The sequence below is a fragment of the Macaca mulatta genome, chromosome 11, assembly GCF_049350105.2.
Source record: "Macaca mulatta isolate MMU2019108-1 chromosome 11, T2T-MMU8v2.0, whole genome shotgun sequence".
NCBI lineage: Eukaryota > Metazoa > Chordata > Mammalia > Primates > Cercopithecidae > Macaca > Macaca mulatta.
Genome location: NC_133416.1, coordinates 51,814,259 through 51,834,374, shown reverse-complemented (window position 1 = coordinate 51,834,374; position 20,116 = coordinate 51,814,259). Strand labels below are relative to the sequence as shown.

The window sequence follows — 20,116 nt, the reverse complement described above, 5'->3', positions numbered from 1 at the left end:
CCATGAACGCACAATTTTTCTTTTAAAGTTACAAAATTGTGGGTATGTGGGGAACTCATACGTTTTACTCAGTAATTTTTAAAGCAGAATTATTTTAAAATTGTCTTTTAAAAAAGCCTTCTGTTTTGCAATTTAGTGCAGTTTACTCTCTATAGTTTAGGTTATAGTATCTAGATGAGAGGAGATTGTATGATATAAATAATTTTCTATGTTTGAAAAGCCTGATGATTCTAAGATCAAGTGCAATTTAAAATAAGGGTTAATCTGCCCCTGGAGTATGCATCACTGTAGTGTTGGTAGGACACTATTGTGTAAAACAGGAAGCACGTTGGCCTGGGTTAGGATCCTGGCTCTGCCACTTGAATTTGGTGGGTTCATCCCTATATACCGCTGTAATTGCTTTTGTAAGTTTATAGAAACGAGCTCTGATTTTGAGCCACTTTTGATGATGACCCAAGTGTCTTGGCTTCTCTGTGCTTCCATTTTCTCATCAGCAATTTCTGTTATTATAGAGAAATTTATTCAATCCTAACAATCCTATTTATTCAAAATTGTCATGAGGCTTAAATGAGATTGTTCATGTTTAAAGACTTTGGAAACTTTGTATATAGTGTTAATCAAATTTTAATGGCTTTTAAAATTGTTACCATTTTGTCTTATAAGTTTGCATTATAAAAGCATGAGCATATTGAAGGAAGAGCAATGGAGAGTAACTATAATAATAGTTTTAACTTAATATATTTCTAACCTGAATTTAGAAGACAATAACATTTGATAGTTAAGTACTGAAAAAAAATGGTAATCTCGTGAGTTTTGAAATATTTTAAGTCAACCATTCTATGTCTGAAATTAGACAGTTTTTTTAATAGAATTTTTACATTGTATTTTTATTAGTCTGGTTATGTGGGAGAAAATCAAGTTAGGTTTCTACACACTGCAGTGGGCAGAAACTCATTTAATTCATGATGACAGTTGTGGTGATACTTTTTAATCACAAAGAAGAAAATGATGCTTACCTATTTCTTTGTTATTGGAAGATGGACAAATTCCTTCTCTTTACATTTACTGCTAACACACAAAAAATATTTAAGGGGTTTACTTACACTGACAATGAACTATCTCAAAAATAAATGAATAAGCCGGGTGCGGTGGCTCATACCTGTAATTCCAACACTTTGGGAGGCCGAGACGGGCAGATCACCTGAAGTCAAGAGATCGAGACCATCCTGGCCAACATGGTGAAAACCCCCCTCTACTAAAAATACAAAAATTAGCTGAGTATGGTGGCATGCACCTGTAGTCCCAGCTATTCGGGAGGCTGAGGCAGGAGAATCTCTTGAACCAGGGAAACGGAGGTTGCAGTGAGATGAGATCGCACCACTGCACTCCAGCCTGGTGACAGAGCAAGACTCTGTCTCAAAAAAAAAAAAAAAAAAAAAAAAAAAAAAAAGGAAATGAATAAAGCAGTATGATTTATAATAGCTATAAAAATACTTAGGTGTAAATTAAATCAAGGGGTAAAAGACGTCTACAATGAAAACTGTGAAACACTGATGAAAGAAATTGAAGAAGACACAAATAAATGGAAAGATATCCTGTGTTCATGGATTGGAAGAATTAATGTTATTAAAATATCCATACTACCTATAGTTATGTACAGATTCAATGCAATTCCTATTAAAATTTCAATGGCATTTCCCCACAGAAATAGAAAAAACAATTCTAAAATTTATATCAAATTACAAGAGGCCCCAAATAGCCAATGCAATCTGGAGCAAAAATAACAAAGCTGGAGGCATCACACTACCTGACTTTAATATATTACACTACAAAACTGTAGAAAACTGCATGGTACTGGCATAAAAACAGATATGTAGACCAATGAAACAGAATAGTTATAGCCAAGAAATAAATCCATACATTTCTAGTCGATTGATTTTCAACAGAAGTGCCAACAGCACACAAGGGGGAAAGGACAGTCTCTTCAATAAACGGTGTTGGGAAAACTGGATATCCACATGCGTAAGAATGAAATTAGACCCTTATTTCACACCATATACAGACATCAACTCCAAATGGATTAAAGACTTAACTGTAAGACTACTAGAAGAAAACAGGGAAAAACTTCTTGACATTGGTCTAGGCAATACATTTTTGGTATATGACCCCAAAAGCACATGTAACAAAGGCAAAGAGGCAAATGAGATTGCATTAAACTAAAAAGTTTCTGCACAAAAATGGAAACAATCAACAGAGTGGAGAAACAATGTACAGAATGGAAGAAACATTTGTAAACAGTACATCTGCCAAGGGGTCCATATCCAAAATATATAAGAAACTCATGCAACTCAATAGCAAGAAAACAAATAACCTGATTAAAAAATGGGCAAAGAACCTAAATAAAATTTCTCAAAAGAAGTCATACAAATAGTCAAAATGTATGTGAAAAAATGCTCAACATCACTAATCACCAGGGAAATGCAAATTTGAAAAATTGAGGTATCACCTCACACCTGTTAAAATGACTGTTATCAAAAAGACCTATGATAACAATTACTGGCAAGGACAAGGAGAAAAGAGAACCCTTGTTCACTGTTGGTTTGAATGTAAATTGGTATAGCCATTATGAAAAATAGTGTAAAGTTTCTCATCAAATAAAAAATAGAACTACTATGTGATCCAGGAATTTCACTTCCGGGTATGTATCTAAAGGAAATTAGTATCTTGAAGAATATTTGTACTCCCATGTTCATAACAGCATTATTGACAGTACCTAACCTATGGAAATAATTTAAAATGTCCACCAGTGGATGAATGAATAAAGAAATATTGGTATATACACACAATGGAATATCATTCAGCCTTACAAAAAGAAAGAAGTCATATCTTTTGCAGCAACGTGGATAAACTGGAGGACAAACTGCTCAGTGAAATAAGGCAGGCACAGAGAGATGAATACTGCATGATCTCATTGTACATGGAATCTAAAAACATTGAATTCATAGAAGCAGAGAGTAAAATGGTGATTTCTGGGGGCTAGGAGTGGGGGAAAATGGGAGATATTAGTGAAAGAGTATGAAGTTTCATTTACGCAGATGATAAGTTCTGGAAATCTACGTATAGTGTGTGGTGACTATAGTTATTAACACTGTATATAGTTGAAATTCAAATTTTCTCACCATACATTTAAAAAATGCCAACTATGTGAGGTGATGGATCTGTTAGGAACCTTGATGGTAGTAATCATTTCACAATAGATATAGATGTCAAAACATCACATTGTACACATTAAATATATACAATTTTAATTTGTTAATCAAATCCCATTAAGAAGAGAAATTTGACCACCAAATAAAGAAGAAAGGAATTCCAACGTGACTCTATTTTTCAGTAAACACCCATGTTTGCTACTATATGCATAATTTCATTAAGTACAGTCTATTTTAGAAATAAGTCAGATTCTTTCTCTCTCTCTCTCTGTCTCCTCCTCCCCCTGCCTTTCTTCGTTAACTATGTATGTATATAGTGAATACTTAGCATATTGTCTAAATCCCTAGAAATTTTTACTGTAGCCACATATGAACTCATCACTCCATTCTGGTAGTCCCATGACTAAAAATGAATATTTTGATGTAATTGCTTCTGAGCTACTTCATTATTTATTAATAATTGCTTTAAACGGCTACAGGTTGTTTTCTTAATGGGATTTTTAGGCTCTATGCACAATAAAAATGGAAAACATTGAAATACATTTTAGATTTAAACTCAAGCAGTTCTCCAGTTAAAAAGCTCCCATGCAGCATGGTCATGTTGATAAGTTTTTCTATAGAGCTTACTAGTAGCATTTCAAGGCCTGTTTCTCAGCCTGTTTTTCTCTAAGCAGCAAATCAAATGATCTTTGTCCCTGCTTCAGAAAGAATTTCACTTTACGTTGATTTTTGTCCATAAAAGAATGATATTTCATAATTTTCTGGAAACAGAGAGTGGTAGGCAGGATTGTATGCTAAGAATAATTTGATGGTCAAAACTTGTATATCAATTTTCAAACTTGGAAACTAGTATTTTGTGGCTGAGTTTGGGATACTTAGAATGAAAGTAAGCTCAGAAAATCACAAGGGTGTTATGGCAGTTGTTGGTTTTCATGGATTCCACAGCCTCATTGCTTGTAAGAGTAATAATAATAACTATTATACTTCTCACAGTAAACCCATGGTCTTTACTACATGCTATGAACAGCTAATAATCTCCATGGTTGGAATTGGAACCTCATTCTTCTGGCTTCAAAGTTTGTTCCTGTAACCACTGCACTTTATTTTTCTGTATTTGATTCCTAGCAGGATTCCTTGTTGAAAGATTGCTTAATGCATATCTAAATTAAAATTTTTACCGGATGCGGTGGCTTATGCCTGTAATCCCAGAAATTTGGGAGGCCGAGGCGGACAGATCACTTGAGGCCAGAAGTTCAAGACCAGCCTGGCCAACATGATGGACCATTGTCTCTACTAAAAAAAATACCAAAATAAATAAATAAATAAATAAATAAATAAAAATCAGCCAGGTGTGGTGGCACACACTTGTAGTTCCAGCTACTTGGGAGATTGAAGCACAAGAATCAGTTGAACCTGGGAGGCGGAGGTTGCAGTGAGCCGAGATCACATCACTGCACTCCAGCCTGGGCAACAGAGCAAGACTCTGTCTCAAAAAAAAAAAAAAAATTAATTCTGAAAACTTTAATGATAATAGAAATAAAGTAAAATTAATTCCTGGATGGTGGTTTCCTTGACTTGATTTAATGATCAGTGCCAGAATTGGGTCTTATCTTATTAATCATGGTAACTTAGAGTCTCTCTGAACATTATGTAATCCTTGAGATGAAAATATAAGGCAGGAATGCCAATTTTACAAATTTGGAAATAGAAATGCAAATGAGTAAAATGACCTTTCTTAAAATCACTACTCAGCTAGTTACTTAAAGAACTAAAAACGTTATCTTATATAATTACTTTTTTCTGAATTATTTTCTGTGTTGGTGCACTTTTATTTGCATTTGTTTGTGACTGGCAATTAGGCATGGATAAAGGATGCCATGTTCAGGAACAGTACAATTTAGTGGAAAGAATACTGGCCCAAAAATTGTCATCCCCATTATACCTCTAACTGCTGGTGTTTTGGGGTGAACATGGAAATGTTCCATGGCTTTTTTTGCTCATTTTAAAAAAGGAAGTAGTAATTGTTGCTGCTGTCAAGTCTCCAGGGCTTTGTGAGAACAAAATGGAACATGAGTTCAAAAGGAAAAAATATATTATTATACAATTTTGCAGGATAAAAGTTGTATAGTATATGTGCAGCATTATAGAATATGTGTGTGTGTGTGTTTGTATTTATTAAGCTTATATATGCTGCCCCTGCTGTGCTACTGACTTAGTGTTTCTGTGGTCCATCCTTTCATTCTCCTCTCATTCCTGTGACTCCTGTGATTTACTCAGGCATGCCTATGATTTTAGGTAACACAATCTGGTGACTTCTAAATCTATATTGCCAACTTTAACCTCTTTCATATCAAATTCTGAAGTACTAGCATTCTACTGGACGTGTCCACATGTATGTTACATGGCATTTTAAAATCACTATTTCTAAAACTGAAATCCCATTTGGGTACCATCAAGCTTCTACTGCATTTCCTTTCATTACGTCTGTGCAGCTGGAAACATTGCAGTCAATTGGATTCCTTTTCCTCCTTTCTTTTACCTTTTGTATGTGATTTATTAGTGACCAAGTTCTTTAGATTCTACTTTCTACATATATCCTGAATCCTACCCCTCCTGTTTACTCTGATGCCACTTACAGGGTTTAGGCCCTCATCAAGTCCTTCCTGGACTTGGACATAATGAATTCTTGAAAACATGTTTTTAAGGGGAACAATACATTTAAGTATTTTAGGGTGAGCTAAGGGTTGGAAGCAGAAGGTGTTCTGTGGACAGAGAACCGAAAATTATGATACAATCATGACTTACACTTCCTCTATGTACTCTCTCTGTCACATTCAGGAAATCTTAAAAATCTTCATCTGTGTCCTGGGCTTCTGGGCTGGAGCACCAGGTGAGGAGACCATCCAGAGGCTATGGTAAATCAAGTTGGGTTTTCTCTCTCCCATGGGTGTTCTACACTGCCCCTTACTCCGTTATAGGTGGGAGGCTCATGGAAGCCCATTTTTAAACAATTGTACAACTTGTTGAACTTGGTTAGTCAGGATGGAAAAAAAAAAGAATATTATTGTTCTTATCCCTATAGCATAAGCAGAATGGGGCTTCTGCTGACTTTGTTCATGCTGGAGGGTCCCTCCTTCTTGCAAGCCATCCCATCCCCATAGAGGTAGCAAAACAGGAAGACAATGGGCTGGGAGGAGAGGTTGAATAGGATAAGTGGTCTTGTCCTGAATTGTGACCCTGCATGAGTGAATGAACTTCAAGTCTAAGCTGGATGGAGGCCTCATAGCACCCCATCTACCACCCTGGTGGGGTGGAGGATGGTTCTGCTGTGCGGGTCTCCTTAAGCACTTCATTAAGCACCCCAATACAAATTATCCATCTACCTCAGAGTTCCCTTGGACCTTCCCTCATCAACATGCCTGACAAGCAGTGCAAACACTATTAGCTCAGTATCACCATTACTAGTCTAGTCAAAGCCAAAGAAAATCAATTTGATTTGGGAAAGGTAGTTTAGGGGTGTCAAAATATGATATTTAAATATGTGAAATCTAACCTGTATAAGTTAATAATTACCAAATTGCCAGACTTCTCAAGCGGTCTCTTTCCAGTTTTTTCTTTCTTGAAGCAACCCTTCCACATGGCCACTAGAGAAATTTTTTTTCAAAATGCGGATTGATCAATTTTTTTGATGTTTTCCCTTCACCTACAGTTTCCTTCACCATGTTTTCAACCATAGTGACGTACATTTTTACTAATATTCAAATGTGATTCATTCTTCCAGGTTCTTCATTCTTTTACCTTAAGGCCAATCTTTACTTGTCATTTCATCTGAAAGCAAAACAAAGTTAAAAAGTAAGTGAACAAAATACAGCCTCTCAGCTCTGTTCACAAATCTAACTCCAAAAGCAATAGTGAATAATATAGACATTTAATAAAGTTCTTCTGTGCATACAAAACAACACAACAGCCTAAGAATCTTCTTTGAGCATCTTATCTGTAAAGTTCCATCTTGTAAGGCAGCTGCCACACATTTCCAAATTCCTTTTCTCTTACTGTAAGAGCTCTATCTCTTTGGGCCACATCCTTGAACCTCTCTGTGGGTCTGAGCATCATTTCTGTATTCACTGTAATCCTTTCTCCATTTTTCTCATTTGCATCCCCATCTATCATCCTGTTCAGCAAGACAAAGGATGCTGCTGAAGTTCTACCTGCCTGAAAAGAGGAGAAGCATAATAAATATTTATAATTTAATTTCAGTTTGCTTTTAGCTATTAAATTAAAATGAAGTAATGTCGTTTGTGAATGATTCACTTCTGTATAAATTAGAATGAATTAAAAGTTAACACTAGATGAAATCATTCTCAATTAGATTTTGCATGCTTCCTTGAGGAAACAAAAAATTTTGGAGCTAAGAGGAATGTTGTGGAATCTCCTCCACAGCCTGTCTTATCCGTAATAGAGCCTGGGGAGAAACTATTGCATTGATTAGGGCAAACGTTTCAGATTACTGTTATGCTTTTGAGTTATGAAAGTTCATTGGGAATGTTGAAGTTTCTTTTTTGCAACAAGATAGTTTCTTTTTTCTAAAACTTTGAACAACTATCCCAAGTCTGACTTCATTACCTTGGATGAGGTACCTGTTCCTGAACCGATTACTGTGCGCAGGGATAGGTGATGCCCTGATTGGTCAGGTCTGTGTCACATGACCAATTGTAGCAGAGAGGAAATCAAGGGTTGAGAGTGGGGAGGGATCATTTCTCAGTGGTAAATAGGGAGGTTTTTTGTTTGTTTGTTTGTTTTGTTTTGTTTTAAACCAGGAGAGTAAATTGATAATGGTGATGGAAACAGCAGGTGTCCCATTAAGTTGGCCTGTGAGGTCCTGCCTCATCCAGTTTCCCAGCCCCATCCAGCAATGTCTGCTGTTCATTTGCTAAATGTTTTACAGTGCATAGGACAATCCTGCACAAAGAAGGATTGTCCTCTCTAAATACCAGTTCTTCCATTGAAAACTACTTATCTAGACTGAAGCATAGGAAAGAGGAGGGTAATCACAATACAAACTGCATGTCTACCTCTCGTCAATCTTCTTTGCATACACTATGAATAGGAGAGCCTATGCTCAGCTAGCAGATTGTTTGAATGATAGGTTTTTACTAAGTGCATTTTTATCCTTATCTGTTTCCCCATATAATCTGGGTCCAGAGGTTGGAATACAAGGCTAAAATATGCAGAAGTTCAGGATAAAAGTTTCTCCTCTCTTAAGTAAACTTTCCTTGGCTAAGCTTTCTCTAAGCCTGGGGAAGAAATGGGAATTAAGTTCTATGTATTCTTTTTTTCAATATCTATGGTGAGATAATTTGATCTTAATACCTCTTCCACTGCACAGAAGGCTGAGAGTGACTAATTTCAATGATCTTTTAAAAATCTATTTATAGCAAACCTTCTGGCTGAAGAAACCAATGTGGAGGGTGGCACATAGATTTAAATCCAGTTTTCTGTCATGAGGTGTCATGATTAGAAGCTAACTAGTTCTAGTGTGGTCGTTTAGGTCCTATTCTAGGAAGCACATCTTTTTGTTCATTGTTGACACCGATGTTGCTGTGGTATCTAGAATATAGGAATTGTGTAAAGAGAAAACTTGGGAGTGTACATCCTCAAATAAGGTTTTTTGATTCTTTGCTTCAAAGGTGACATTTTTGAAAACAGATTCCTGAAACACAAGTTCAATAATTGATGTGTGATTTTATTGTCCCATGTTATTATATGTAGCATAAAGTCTTGTTGAAAAAGAATTTACCAAGAGTCTGAAACTCAGTATTTATCAGCTGCTACTGATATACTTGATAAAGTTTTTTGAAAGATGTTACATGTAAAAGATACTTCATAAAATCAAATTCTAGTCTATTCTTAGTATATGTTTTGTTTCTTTTTTAGATACTCCCAGAAGCATAAAAGCATCCACTGCTACAGCTGAACAGTTTTTTCAGAAGCTGAGAAATAAACATGAATTTACTATTTTGGTGACCCTAAAACAGACCCACTTAAATTCAGGAGTTATTCTCTCAGTTCACCACTTGGATCACAGGTAAATGTGGCTGCTGTAGTTTCCTGTGTTTTCATTGTATATGGTTAAATGAACATATTAAAGAGAAGTAAACAAAAGCTTTCTTCTCTGGTATATCTCCTTATGATTTGGGAGGCTGAGGTGGGCAAATCACGAGGTCAGGAGTTCAAGACCAGCCTGACCGATATGGCGAAACCCTGTCTCTACTAAAAAATACAAAAATTAGCTGGGCATGGTAGCACACACCTGTAGTCCCAGCTACTTGGGTGGCTGAGGCAAGATAATTGATTGAACCCAGGAGGTGGAGGTTGCAGTGAGCCAAGATCATGCCATAGCACTCCAGCCTGGGTAACAGAGCGAGACTCCCTCTCAACAACAACAAAAAGATTGATTTAAGGTAGAATGGTTTTGTTACATTATACAAAAATCACAAGCACAGGTAATTGAAAGTAATTGCCTAAAAGCAGAAGGAGTTGCTGCTTTTCAGGTTAGTAAGAAGTTGCTATTCCTAAAACAAATTTATTAATTACTGAATTCCTCAAGACGTATCTTTCTCAATTTTAAAGCCAAACATACTTCTTAATGTGTGAATAGTTATCCACAAAAATATTATATTCTATTTCTTTGCAAAATTGCCTGGGCTTAGAGTTTAATAGTTGTATAATTTTAATCACTGACAGATAGCTTCCTTTTTTACCTCATAGTTTGCAGCAGTTATAGCTGTATTCTTGGACATGCACTGTATAAAAATGCTATTATCTTCCAGCTTTTCTTATATGTGAGACATGATTAGGAGCTCTGGATGTGGGGAAGGGAGGAAGAAGACGAAAGTCATTCATGATATGTGACATATACATAAATTGCTATGAAATAATACCAAATAGTTTAAGATGATTCCTTCTGGAAAGAATAACCACAGTTCTGGGAATGGAAGTCCACCACTTACTATCTGTGGACATTGGGGAAGTCACATAAGATCTGTATCTCAATTTCCTCATCTGTAAATTGAGGATAATAGTACCTGCTTCATAAGTTGTTGTGAAGATTAAAGAGTTTATACATATAAAGTGCTTTACCTATATAAAAACTTTAATGATCCTGTCCAAGCATGGGTATAAATCTCTTTATTTGGTTTCTCTTATCACAGATGAGGCAGTCTGGGACTTTGCACATCTTTACTAAATACTAAAGAGCAAACATAAGAAAATCTATGTGGAGAACAAAATATAGCAAGACTGACTTAGTGAGGAAAGTTCCTAGGGACATACTATCCAACTTGCTCTTGCGGCTTGAAGGCCCATTTAATTACATCTTTAGCTCCAAAGGATAATTTCCCAGGCCCTTCACTTGGGTTTCTTTCCTCCCAGGTTCTGGCCTGTTTTTGAGGGGGGCATGCCATCCTAACACTCACCTGGCTTACTACTTTCAGGGAAGAGCAAGAAAGGGAGCAATCCCATCTTGAAGTGTTCACTGGGGCTATTCCCTTCAGTCTGTTTTTGGCTGTACGGACAGGCCTTGTCTTCCTGTGGTTGAGATCCAGTGAGCTCCTTGTTTATAGCCATGTGTCTCTGCCCGTGTCCATTGAGCTTTCAGGCAACAAGAGTCACATGTAATAAAGGAAGATTGTTCATTTGCAGAACAACCTGTTGTATTTCTGATTACCTCTACATGCTAGGAAAATCTCCCCTTAATTTTGCACATTAGATTTTTCTTCCCTGTGACTTTCTCCCACTCCCCTATTTGTAGAGACATAGAACTCACCCAGCCTTCTTCCGGATGACATCCCTTACATAGATGGTGGCCACTGCTACCTGCTTTCTTACTGCTCCTGTCTCCGGGCTAACTGGTGCTGGGGCCTCCAGCCTCTTGTTGAGCAGCATCTCAATGGGTCTGTTTCCCTCAACTATGAGTCCTGTTTGTATTGGTTCCCAGGGTCGAACACCTTAACTGTACACACTCTGACCAGCACAGACTTCTTGCAATCTGCAAACTTTTTCCACCTAATATTTCTTAAAATAGTTTGATTTTTTTTAAGCACCTTAAACATTTTAAAGATATGGGCAACTGAAATACCTGACCTTCATCAGGTGGTTTGCTGTCAGGCAAATCCTTTCTTACTCTTTCTGTGAGGTAGATTTATTAAAGTTATAGGCAGGGCTTTAAATGGATTTATTTCGATTGAAAATAGTATTTATTTTTTCAGATTATTATAGAAATATGTTTTCACTGTAGAAAACATTTGGAAAACTGAGAGTTAGAAAGAAATAGGAAAACTGATACAATCATATTACCGAAAGATGAATGTTGAAGTTCTGTCATATTTCAGTCAAGTCCTTTTTTCTGTGTGCATTGATATGCCATATTTTGTTTAATCAACCCTTACTTTTGGGTATTCAACTCATTTACTGTAAATTTTAATAAATAATAATATGATGAATATTTCTTATACATAAGTATTTGTGCTCAGCTGTTAGGTTTTCTAGTTATACCTTTAAAATTAATATTATTTCTGAAATTTATTGTTTTTACTTATTCATTCTATGGTTGTATCATCTGTCAATGTCATGGCATGTATCTATGAAATTATAAATTATGTAGATATTATCTAGATATATTATTATTTAACAAATATCATATTTGAGATATAGTATATCTTTCCATGATGTGGAAAATAACTTAGATTTGTAAGGCACTTTCATTTGCTAAGTAAGCTAACAGTTATTAAATGCTTACTATGTGCCAGGCACTCTGCTCCATGCATTACACGGGATTAGTTCATTTATCAGCAGTATTCAGCAGTGGTTAAGAGTGTAGACCTGGAGATGGACAGCATACATTCCAATCATAGCTCTACCATTCATTGTTTTTGGGATCTTGTAAAAATTACTTAATTGTTCTGTACCTCAAGTTTCCTCCTCTGTAAATCCATATAGAGTGCTTGAAACTACTAGTTATAAAAATTCACAAACCTCCCATAATCATACAAGATCAGCACTCCTATTTTCATTTCAAAGATAAGAAAAACAAGCCTTAGAGATAAGTTCTTAAAGGTTCGATGGGAATCAATGGGAGTAGTCTTTTCCCTCAGTGTGATTTTAGAGTCCACCTGCTGAACCTCTGTGCTATCCCGTCTCTCCGTGTCTTTGGGAGATCATTAAACTAGGTTCTTTATTGCCTTTCTTTCCAGCATCATTTAGCTAGTTACTGACAGAGCCAGAACCCAAACCCACTTCCTATTATTGAGTCTTTTTACTAAGGCACTGTGATATTGCCTTCTATCATCTCAACAGACCTTCTGTTATGGCTTGTGCTGGAATTTTTCCTGTTCTTATTTCTGAAGCTATCTTTCTTTAGTCATCCTGCTTTTCCTCACTCATCTATTTAGTTTCATCATTGCCTGAACATTTATTTCATTATTTTCTGCTTTCTTTCACAAAAACTTTAAGGAGGCTTATAGAAATGTCTACAGGACAAGATAAAATGAAACTTATACAAATCAGAGCAAACAAAAAGATAAAACCTTAGTTAAGTAATCAGGATAATTCAACCATTCTTGGCACTGAAACCAGACACATATTTCTCATATGGCCTTTTGTGGTCAAGGTAGTAAGTATCCTTAGAGAACAAGTTCAGGGGACTCTATGTTAGTTGGTCCCTTCAGAAAAAGCAGATCTGGCCGGGCGCGGTGGCTCAAGCCTGTAATCCCAGCACTTTGGGAGGCCGAGACGGGTGGATCACAAGGTCAGGAGATCGAGACCATCCTGGCTAACACAGTGAAACCCCGTCTCTACTAAAAAATACAAAAAACTAGCCGGGCGAGGTGGCGGGCGCCTGTAGTCCCAGCTACTCGGGAGGCTGAGGCAGGAGAATGGCGTAAACCCGGGAGGCGGAGCTTGCAGTGAGCTGAGATCCGGCCACTGCACTCCAGCCCGGGTGACAGAGCGAGACTCCGTCTCAAAAAAAAAAGAAAAAAAAAAAAAAAGAAAAAGCAGATCTACAATGATGCTGATAATCTAGGTATGAAGGTCTTTGAAGCAACACTGCCCCCTTTGGAGACACTTTCTTGGTAATATGCAAGACAGTCATATACAACCAAGTTTTCCTGCTGAATATGCAGGAGCCTTTTATATGGAGGCCTGGTGAGTAGACTGTGTCCTTCAGGCCATATTGCATGTAAATTGCTTTTCTCAATGTAACTCAGTCACTCCCAACTGACAGTGATTAGGTGCAGGTCCGGTTCTTCAATGGGTGCATTCTAGTTCACCATAGTAAGAACTCTTCTGCATGCCCTGCTGAAGGATGCTCATTTTTCTAGTTTTTTTGGGGGGCAAGATGGGGTGGCAGTGGCATTGTGATGCTTCCTCTGAGTGCATGTTCTTGCCTGCCTGGGAGAAAGCACAAGAGCAAGAGCTTAAGCAAGAGCAAGAGCTTGAGCTATCCCTCTATGAATTTAGACTCTGTGAGTTAGACCACAAAGTCTCTGCCAGAGAATAAACATGAAATGAACATTAGTATTATTATTAGAGGTGATGTGAGACTGGCTGTCTCTTCCTTATGTCAGTTCCTGACTCCAGTCTTATCTCCATTTGGGCTATTTGCAGTGAATGCCTAGCTTATTGGGAAGCCTGCTCTGAAGCCTAATTAAAGAGGGAGAAGGCAGGAAGTGATGGAGACTGTGGGAATGGTAGCTCCAGCACTGGTGGTGATGGAGTAAAGCGATAGGAGTATAAATACTAGCCAGACACAGTGACCAGTCTGCTCAGCATCTATGTGTCACCCTTTTTCTTTTTCTCTGCTTGTTCAAATCCTGCTCGTACTTCAGAACTCCGCTCATATCTCCAGGAAGCTTTCACTTATCTTCCCAGTTTACATTAATTTCTTCCTGTATCAGTTTCCAATGTATTTTAAAAACTTGTACCAGTTTTTTGGCATTCTAACATATAACGTCTTTCTTTTCTTTCTTTTTTTTTTTTTTTCACTTTTTGTTCTGGGATGCATGTGCAGAACGTGTAGGTTTTTTACATAGGTATACATGTGCCATGGTGGTTTGCTGCACCTGTCAACCCATCATCTAGGTTTTAAGCCCTGCAAGCATTAGGTATTTGTCCTAATGCTCTCCCTCCCCTTCCCCTTGACCCCTTGCGAAGCCCAGTGTGTGATGTTCCCCTCCCTGTGTTCATGTGTTCTCGTTGTTCAACTTTCATTTATGAGTGAGAACATGAGGTGTTTGATTTTTTTTTTTCCTGCGTTAGTTTGCTGAGAATGGTGGCTTCCAGCTTCATCCATGTTCCTGCAAAGGACATGAACTCATTCTTTTTAATGGCTGCATGTCTTTCATTGTTATTTAAATATTTTGTGTGTATACATGTGTGTTAATTGCATGAGACATTAAAATATCATTTACTGCTTTTGATTACAGTTGTAACAAATACATAATCTAACTTTAAAAAATCTAAATGGTAGCTTTTTTTTTTTTTAAATTGGTAATACATCTCAAGGTTCAAAATGTAAAAGGCACTTCATTCCTGTCCCCTGCCATCCAGTTTCTATCCTTGAGGGCAGCCACTATTATCATTAAGGCATTTCGAAAACAAAAAATATATATATAAAGAAGAAAATGAAGCTCATCCAGTCAGTGGTTTGCTGGAGCTGGCTTGCTTACTGGCTTTAGGGACTGAAATTTTGTGAACCGGTTGACATTAGTAGCTTGAAATAGGCCATGGTATGAGTAATTATTCCATGGAAATCAGCAGATGCTACAAAACAGGGCTTTTAAAAATATACTTTTTCAATGAACCTTTATTTTTGTATACTTTTTAAATACTCTCTTTCTGATACAAATGAGCAGATGAACCAATAGCTTAGAATTGTGTCTCTAGAGAACAGAGAGCCAATTATTAAACATTTACCACTGCCTGTAATTCTGACATTTAGCGATAACCCTATTAATGCTGTGGGATGCAGCTTTTGCATCCTTTTCTCAGGTGAATTTGTGTTTGTGTAAAATATTTACATAGTTGACAACAATTTTTGATTAGATGTTAAGGTTTTCTGCTGTCAAGGATTGTGCCTTAAACTTGCAAACTCCATTACATCTGTCACACTGCCATACACAGTTAGATGCTAAATAAATATTTGGTAGATGAAGAAATGAGTAAAAGATGAAGAGAAAGGTTATTATGAGTACATCAGGAATCATAAATGGTATCACAAAGTTTTCATCAAGCTAGGGTGGTAGGATTTGGAGAATGTTCAAATTGCTATATTGATGCAGGGTGCCTAATCCATCCTGAAATGTCATTAACTCCAGCACAAGAAATTCACTAACTGGCAGCCACTGCCTTGAAACAGCTATAAGTTAGGTTCTTAGGCAATGACGACAACTGTAATAAGCTATATGGCAACATCTCAGCCACAGTGTTAGTGCTGGATATCTAATCACACAATTTTGTTGGTTTGAACATATGGACTAATGGGCATGCTCTGGATTCTAGGGTATCTGAAGTGAACTAAAAGCAAGATGAAAGTAGGAAAGGCAGATGATCACACTGTTGCAGAATTAAGAAGAGGGCTTCAGTCAAATCTTGGCACTGCAACATAGCTTCAAACCAAGTGGCATAATTATGAAACTCCCGGGAAGCCCATCAGCAGTGTCCTGGTGTGCCATGAGCAAAGCCTCATTTGGCCTCCCAACTCGAGATGCTGGTTTCAAATGGTGTTCCTTAAGTAGAGGCTGATATTAAAAATTAAGCCACAAACTTCATGTGAGCACAGGGTGAAAAGATTTTTGGCTCTTCAGTCATTTCAGTATGTTCACCATCAGCAGCATAACCTAAAAAAACCAGACAATAATACATGACACTTGTTGGAAATAATTGAGACATTCAGGCTGATCAAAGGAGTTCTCTCTTTATTATAGTTTTCTGACTATTGTGTTTTGAAAGGTAAATAGAGAATAGAGAAATATTTTTAAAATACTGAATCACTTATCCATTTATACAAGAAACATAGAAGAGAAATATGAAAAATATAAAGGATTGTTGAAAAGCAAAAGTATACTTATCAGTAAAAGTAAAAGAAATTTATTGAAAATCCCGAAGAAACTGTTTCCTTCTTATAAAACTGCAGTTTCTTCAGGATAAATAAAATCCTTTTTTTATGATTAGTGTAATTTGGTGTAGTTGCCTAGATTCTGTTCTGTGGCTTATAATATTTCTTCTTTATTTAAAACAATCTTGGACTTTAGATATATAAATTGGTTCCAAGGGGTTTATTAGGAATTTTGCTGATATCCAAGCATTATTTATGCTTCTGACTTTGAATGCTTTGCAGATAGCATACATGGAGATAAGTTGTGGCCATAGCTTTGCAAATAAATACAAAACTGTCCCGTAGTTTATCATCATCTTCTGTATTAATAAACTTCAGGTGAAATAAATGTGATTTTTCTACCCTCTTAATATTAATTATACCCTCTGGGTGAGTAAAAATGTATTTATGTATGAGGCTGAAATTGTGTCTTCATGTTTGTGAGTGCTTGTCATGTATTAAGCCATTTCTCTTTCTTGACATTAGTAAGTAAAAATTAAACTTGCTGGCAATATTTGCTTGGCTTAATGGTTCTGAACTAAAAAATGACTTTGTTTATTATGGATGAAATTAATAGACTGACATAAAAGCTACTAAACTTGTTACTTTCTGCTTGCACTTTATTTAATAAATAGCTTTAAAGATAATAGGATTTATAAATTAAAATTTCAAACTCCAATTTCTACATAATCAAAAAACTTTACTTAGGTTTTATTTTCTTGAAGTGTTTCTATATCATTGTTTATCTCTCACAAAATTGCATCTCTGTTGTGTACTTTAATACCTCCCTTATTATTAGGAAAGTTGCAATATATATTCTAATGTGGCCAAGCATACATATATCACTACCAAGTAGGCATGGTCAAGTGCTCATCAAAGAAAGTGAATTAAAGCAAGCAAATGGAATTTCTCATCATAATTCTTATATAGGTAATGTGATGGACAGAAATACACATTTTAACACACAGAGGTTATCCCATAGAGCACAAATCCCCTGTTTCACGCTAAAGAAGCGAGGCATTTTTTTTTTCCCTTCCCGTAAGCAGTCCACTCTTTCTGCAGGGTCAAAGAATGAATCAGTTGACTGCTGCTGCCGCAGCCCATAGACTAACCAGCCCATATTCACTTTCATTACACATTTTGGGTATTTTCCTCCTAGATGGGGATGCAGAGCACCAAGGATATTTCCAGGCAACCATCCTATTCTGACTCTATCTGGTTATCAGACCCTAAATATCTTAGGCCATTGCAAGACCCTTCTGTGTCATCCATCTTGTAGCTCCTTCACATCTACTCTATTCACTCCCTACGGACAGAGTACTGGAATTTTGGTTGTTGTATAAGCAACTGTCATTAAGGAGCAAGCATAGTGTGTTTTGGAAACCAACCTCGTGCTCCTGCTTGCAGTTTTTCATACTTCCCGTTTCTGTGTTGCCATATAATTTCTTTATAAATGGCAGGAAAGGTGAATTGTTCATTAGAAATAATTGGCCCATGTAACTTTTAATGATCAGTCTGCTACTTTTTTAAGGTTATTTTTTTCTTTTCAGCATTAAAAACTATTTCTAATGATTAAAAACTTTTCTAACTTTTTCTTCACTTGGGAATAAAACTTTGAGATTATAATTTTAGTTCTTTCTTGTTTTGGCTTTGCTAAGTACTTGTGACTTTATTATTTTCCCTTTTGCCATTTTTGAAAATGTTGACATCTAAATTTTAGGAGTCTATAGCTCTTCCTGATTTTCTTTAAGACAGAAGCTTATCATATCTCGATGATTTACTATTATCATGTTTCATAGAGATGTTGTTAATGAACGGAGATTTTTTTTTTTGAGTCATTGGTCCAGAATTCTTTGTGCGTGTGTGTGTGTGTCTGTGTGTGTATAAAGAGCAAATCCATCAAATGTATAAATTCCTATTAAATATAATGTTTTAGACAGGAATATTTTGTTATTTTTTCTTGTAAATGATTCCTTATAATTAAATGCAATGCTGTTAGAGGTTCTGACTTTGCTGAGCACTTAATTTTTTTCTTTTAAGAGGATTTTTGCATTTCAAACGTTGCTTCTTTATATGTGTTTATTATTTGATTGTTATTTCACTTAATTTCCTCCTTGTATATTTTTTCTTTGTTTGAAATGGTTTTTCCTATCCTGAGATCAGGTAGCCTTGCTTTGTAAAAGTATATATTTTTATCGTTTCCCTGTCTTACTCTTGAACCCATCTATAATTTATTTTAGTGTACTTAAGATGATCGAGGCTCTAAACATTTTTTCAAACATATAATTAATTATTCCAACACCATTTATGTAACTCTCCCCCTCCCTCATTTGAAATATAGTCTTATATTTTACATTAAAATCATTTCTGTGCTGTCTCTTCTGTTTCATTAGTCTGTTTATTTTTGTACCAGTAATAAACTTACATACATGATTTTTCATATTGTGGTTTTTTACTGTATGCATTTAAAAAATGGAAATACAAAAAATTACTACTCAAATGTAGTATGCTGTTGTATTCATGGGTGATATTCAAAATGTATAGTAATCAGTATGCCATGGGCACTAAACAACCAAAGCAGGAAAGTGACAAGGTAGAATGAACCTTGACTATAATGAACCAGTATAGCTGTTTCTATATGCACTGTGTGTATGTACTTCTAAATTTTATGATATTGGATAGATATATAGAGATTCAAGTATAGATTTTAATATGTATATGATTACACCAAATATAGGTGAATATTTATGAGATATGTATGTGTATGTATAATTTTCTACATATTGTGTATATGAAATACATATTTCATAATACATTTTAATATGTTGCATTCTCATCAGCAGAGTGCCTACTTACCTACTTTCTTCAACAATGATTTAAAAATTTGCCCATTTAGGAGGTGAGAAGTAACACTTTGTTGGTGAGGTTGAATACCTTTTCATATGCTTATTGGCCATGCATATATCTTCTTTTATAAATTGCCTATGTATATAGATTGTCAATTTTTCATGTTTTCTTAAAAATGAGCTCCATTTAATAAGGATATTTATTCATTATCATCTAAATTTTTAATTTGCCTCTAAGTTTTTATGGTTTTTTTATGTACTAAATTTTCTTAAATGATGTGCAGTCTAGTCAATAATTTCTGTCTCTAAAGGGTGGGATTATGTTAATGACATAGTGAAGAAATAATGTGTTTTCCATATATAAAACAAGAGAAGGCTAATTCAAAAATTCAAGAAAAAGAAATCTTGTATGAGAAATTCGTGGTCCATTATATACAATGAAATAAAATTTACTACAATTTTGGACAATTATTACATTTAAGAAAAAAAAAAATCTATCCTTGATGCTATTGAACATTCTCCTTTGGGTGTTGGAGAGTTTGTGTTACTCTAGCGAGAGAATGCTTGTCTCAGCACAATATTTGGTATTGCAATTAATACTACCTGTAGGCATAAATGCAAATACTGTTGATTAGTTCCCTATTGATCTTTTAATTGTGGGTCTGGAAAGGGTATAATATTACATCTGTGTTTAAATTTCCATCTTAATCTGCCTTACTATATTAAACAGATATTCTATTTTAATGCCCTTTAGTCCTGCCTAAGAAAAAACTGACATTTTGGACTTAGATATAGGTATCTAAGGTATCTACTTAGATGTAGATATTCAGTGCAATATCCAACAGAATGAAGCTGGTGGCCCCAGTGCAATTTTTTCAAAAACTCACTGTTTTCTCACAGATTTGTAA

The 20,116-nt window shown here is 35.8% G+C and overlaps 1 protein-coding gene across 3 annotated transcripts in view; it reads left to right on the top strand.

Moving 5' to 3' along the window:
* The window catches only part of NELL2 (neural EGFL like 2), a 371,218-nt gene that overhangs the window by 52,170 nt on the left and 298,932 nt on the right, over positions 1-20,116 (top strand). For all 3 annotated transcript variants that reach the window (NM_001261759.1, XM_015151473.3, XM_015151472.3), the window contains 1 exon segment: positions 9,144-9,294. In NM_001261759.1, coding sequence (NP_001248688.1) covers positions 9,144-9,294 — 151 coding nt within the window.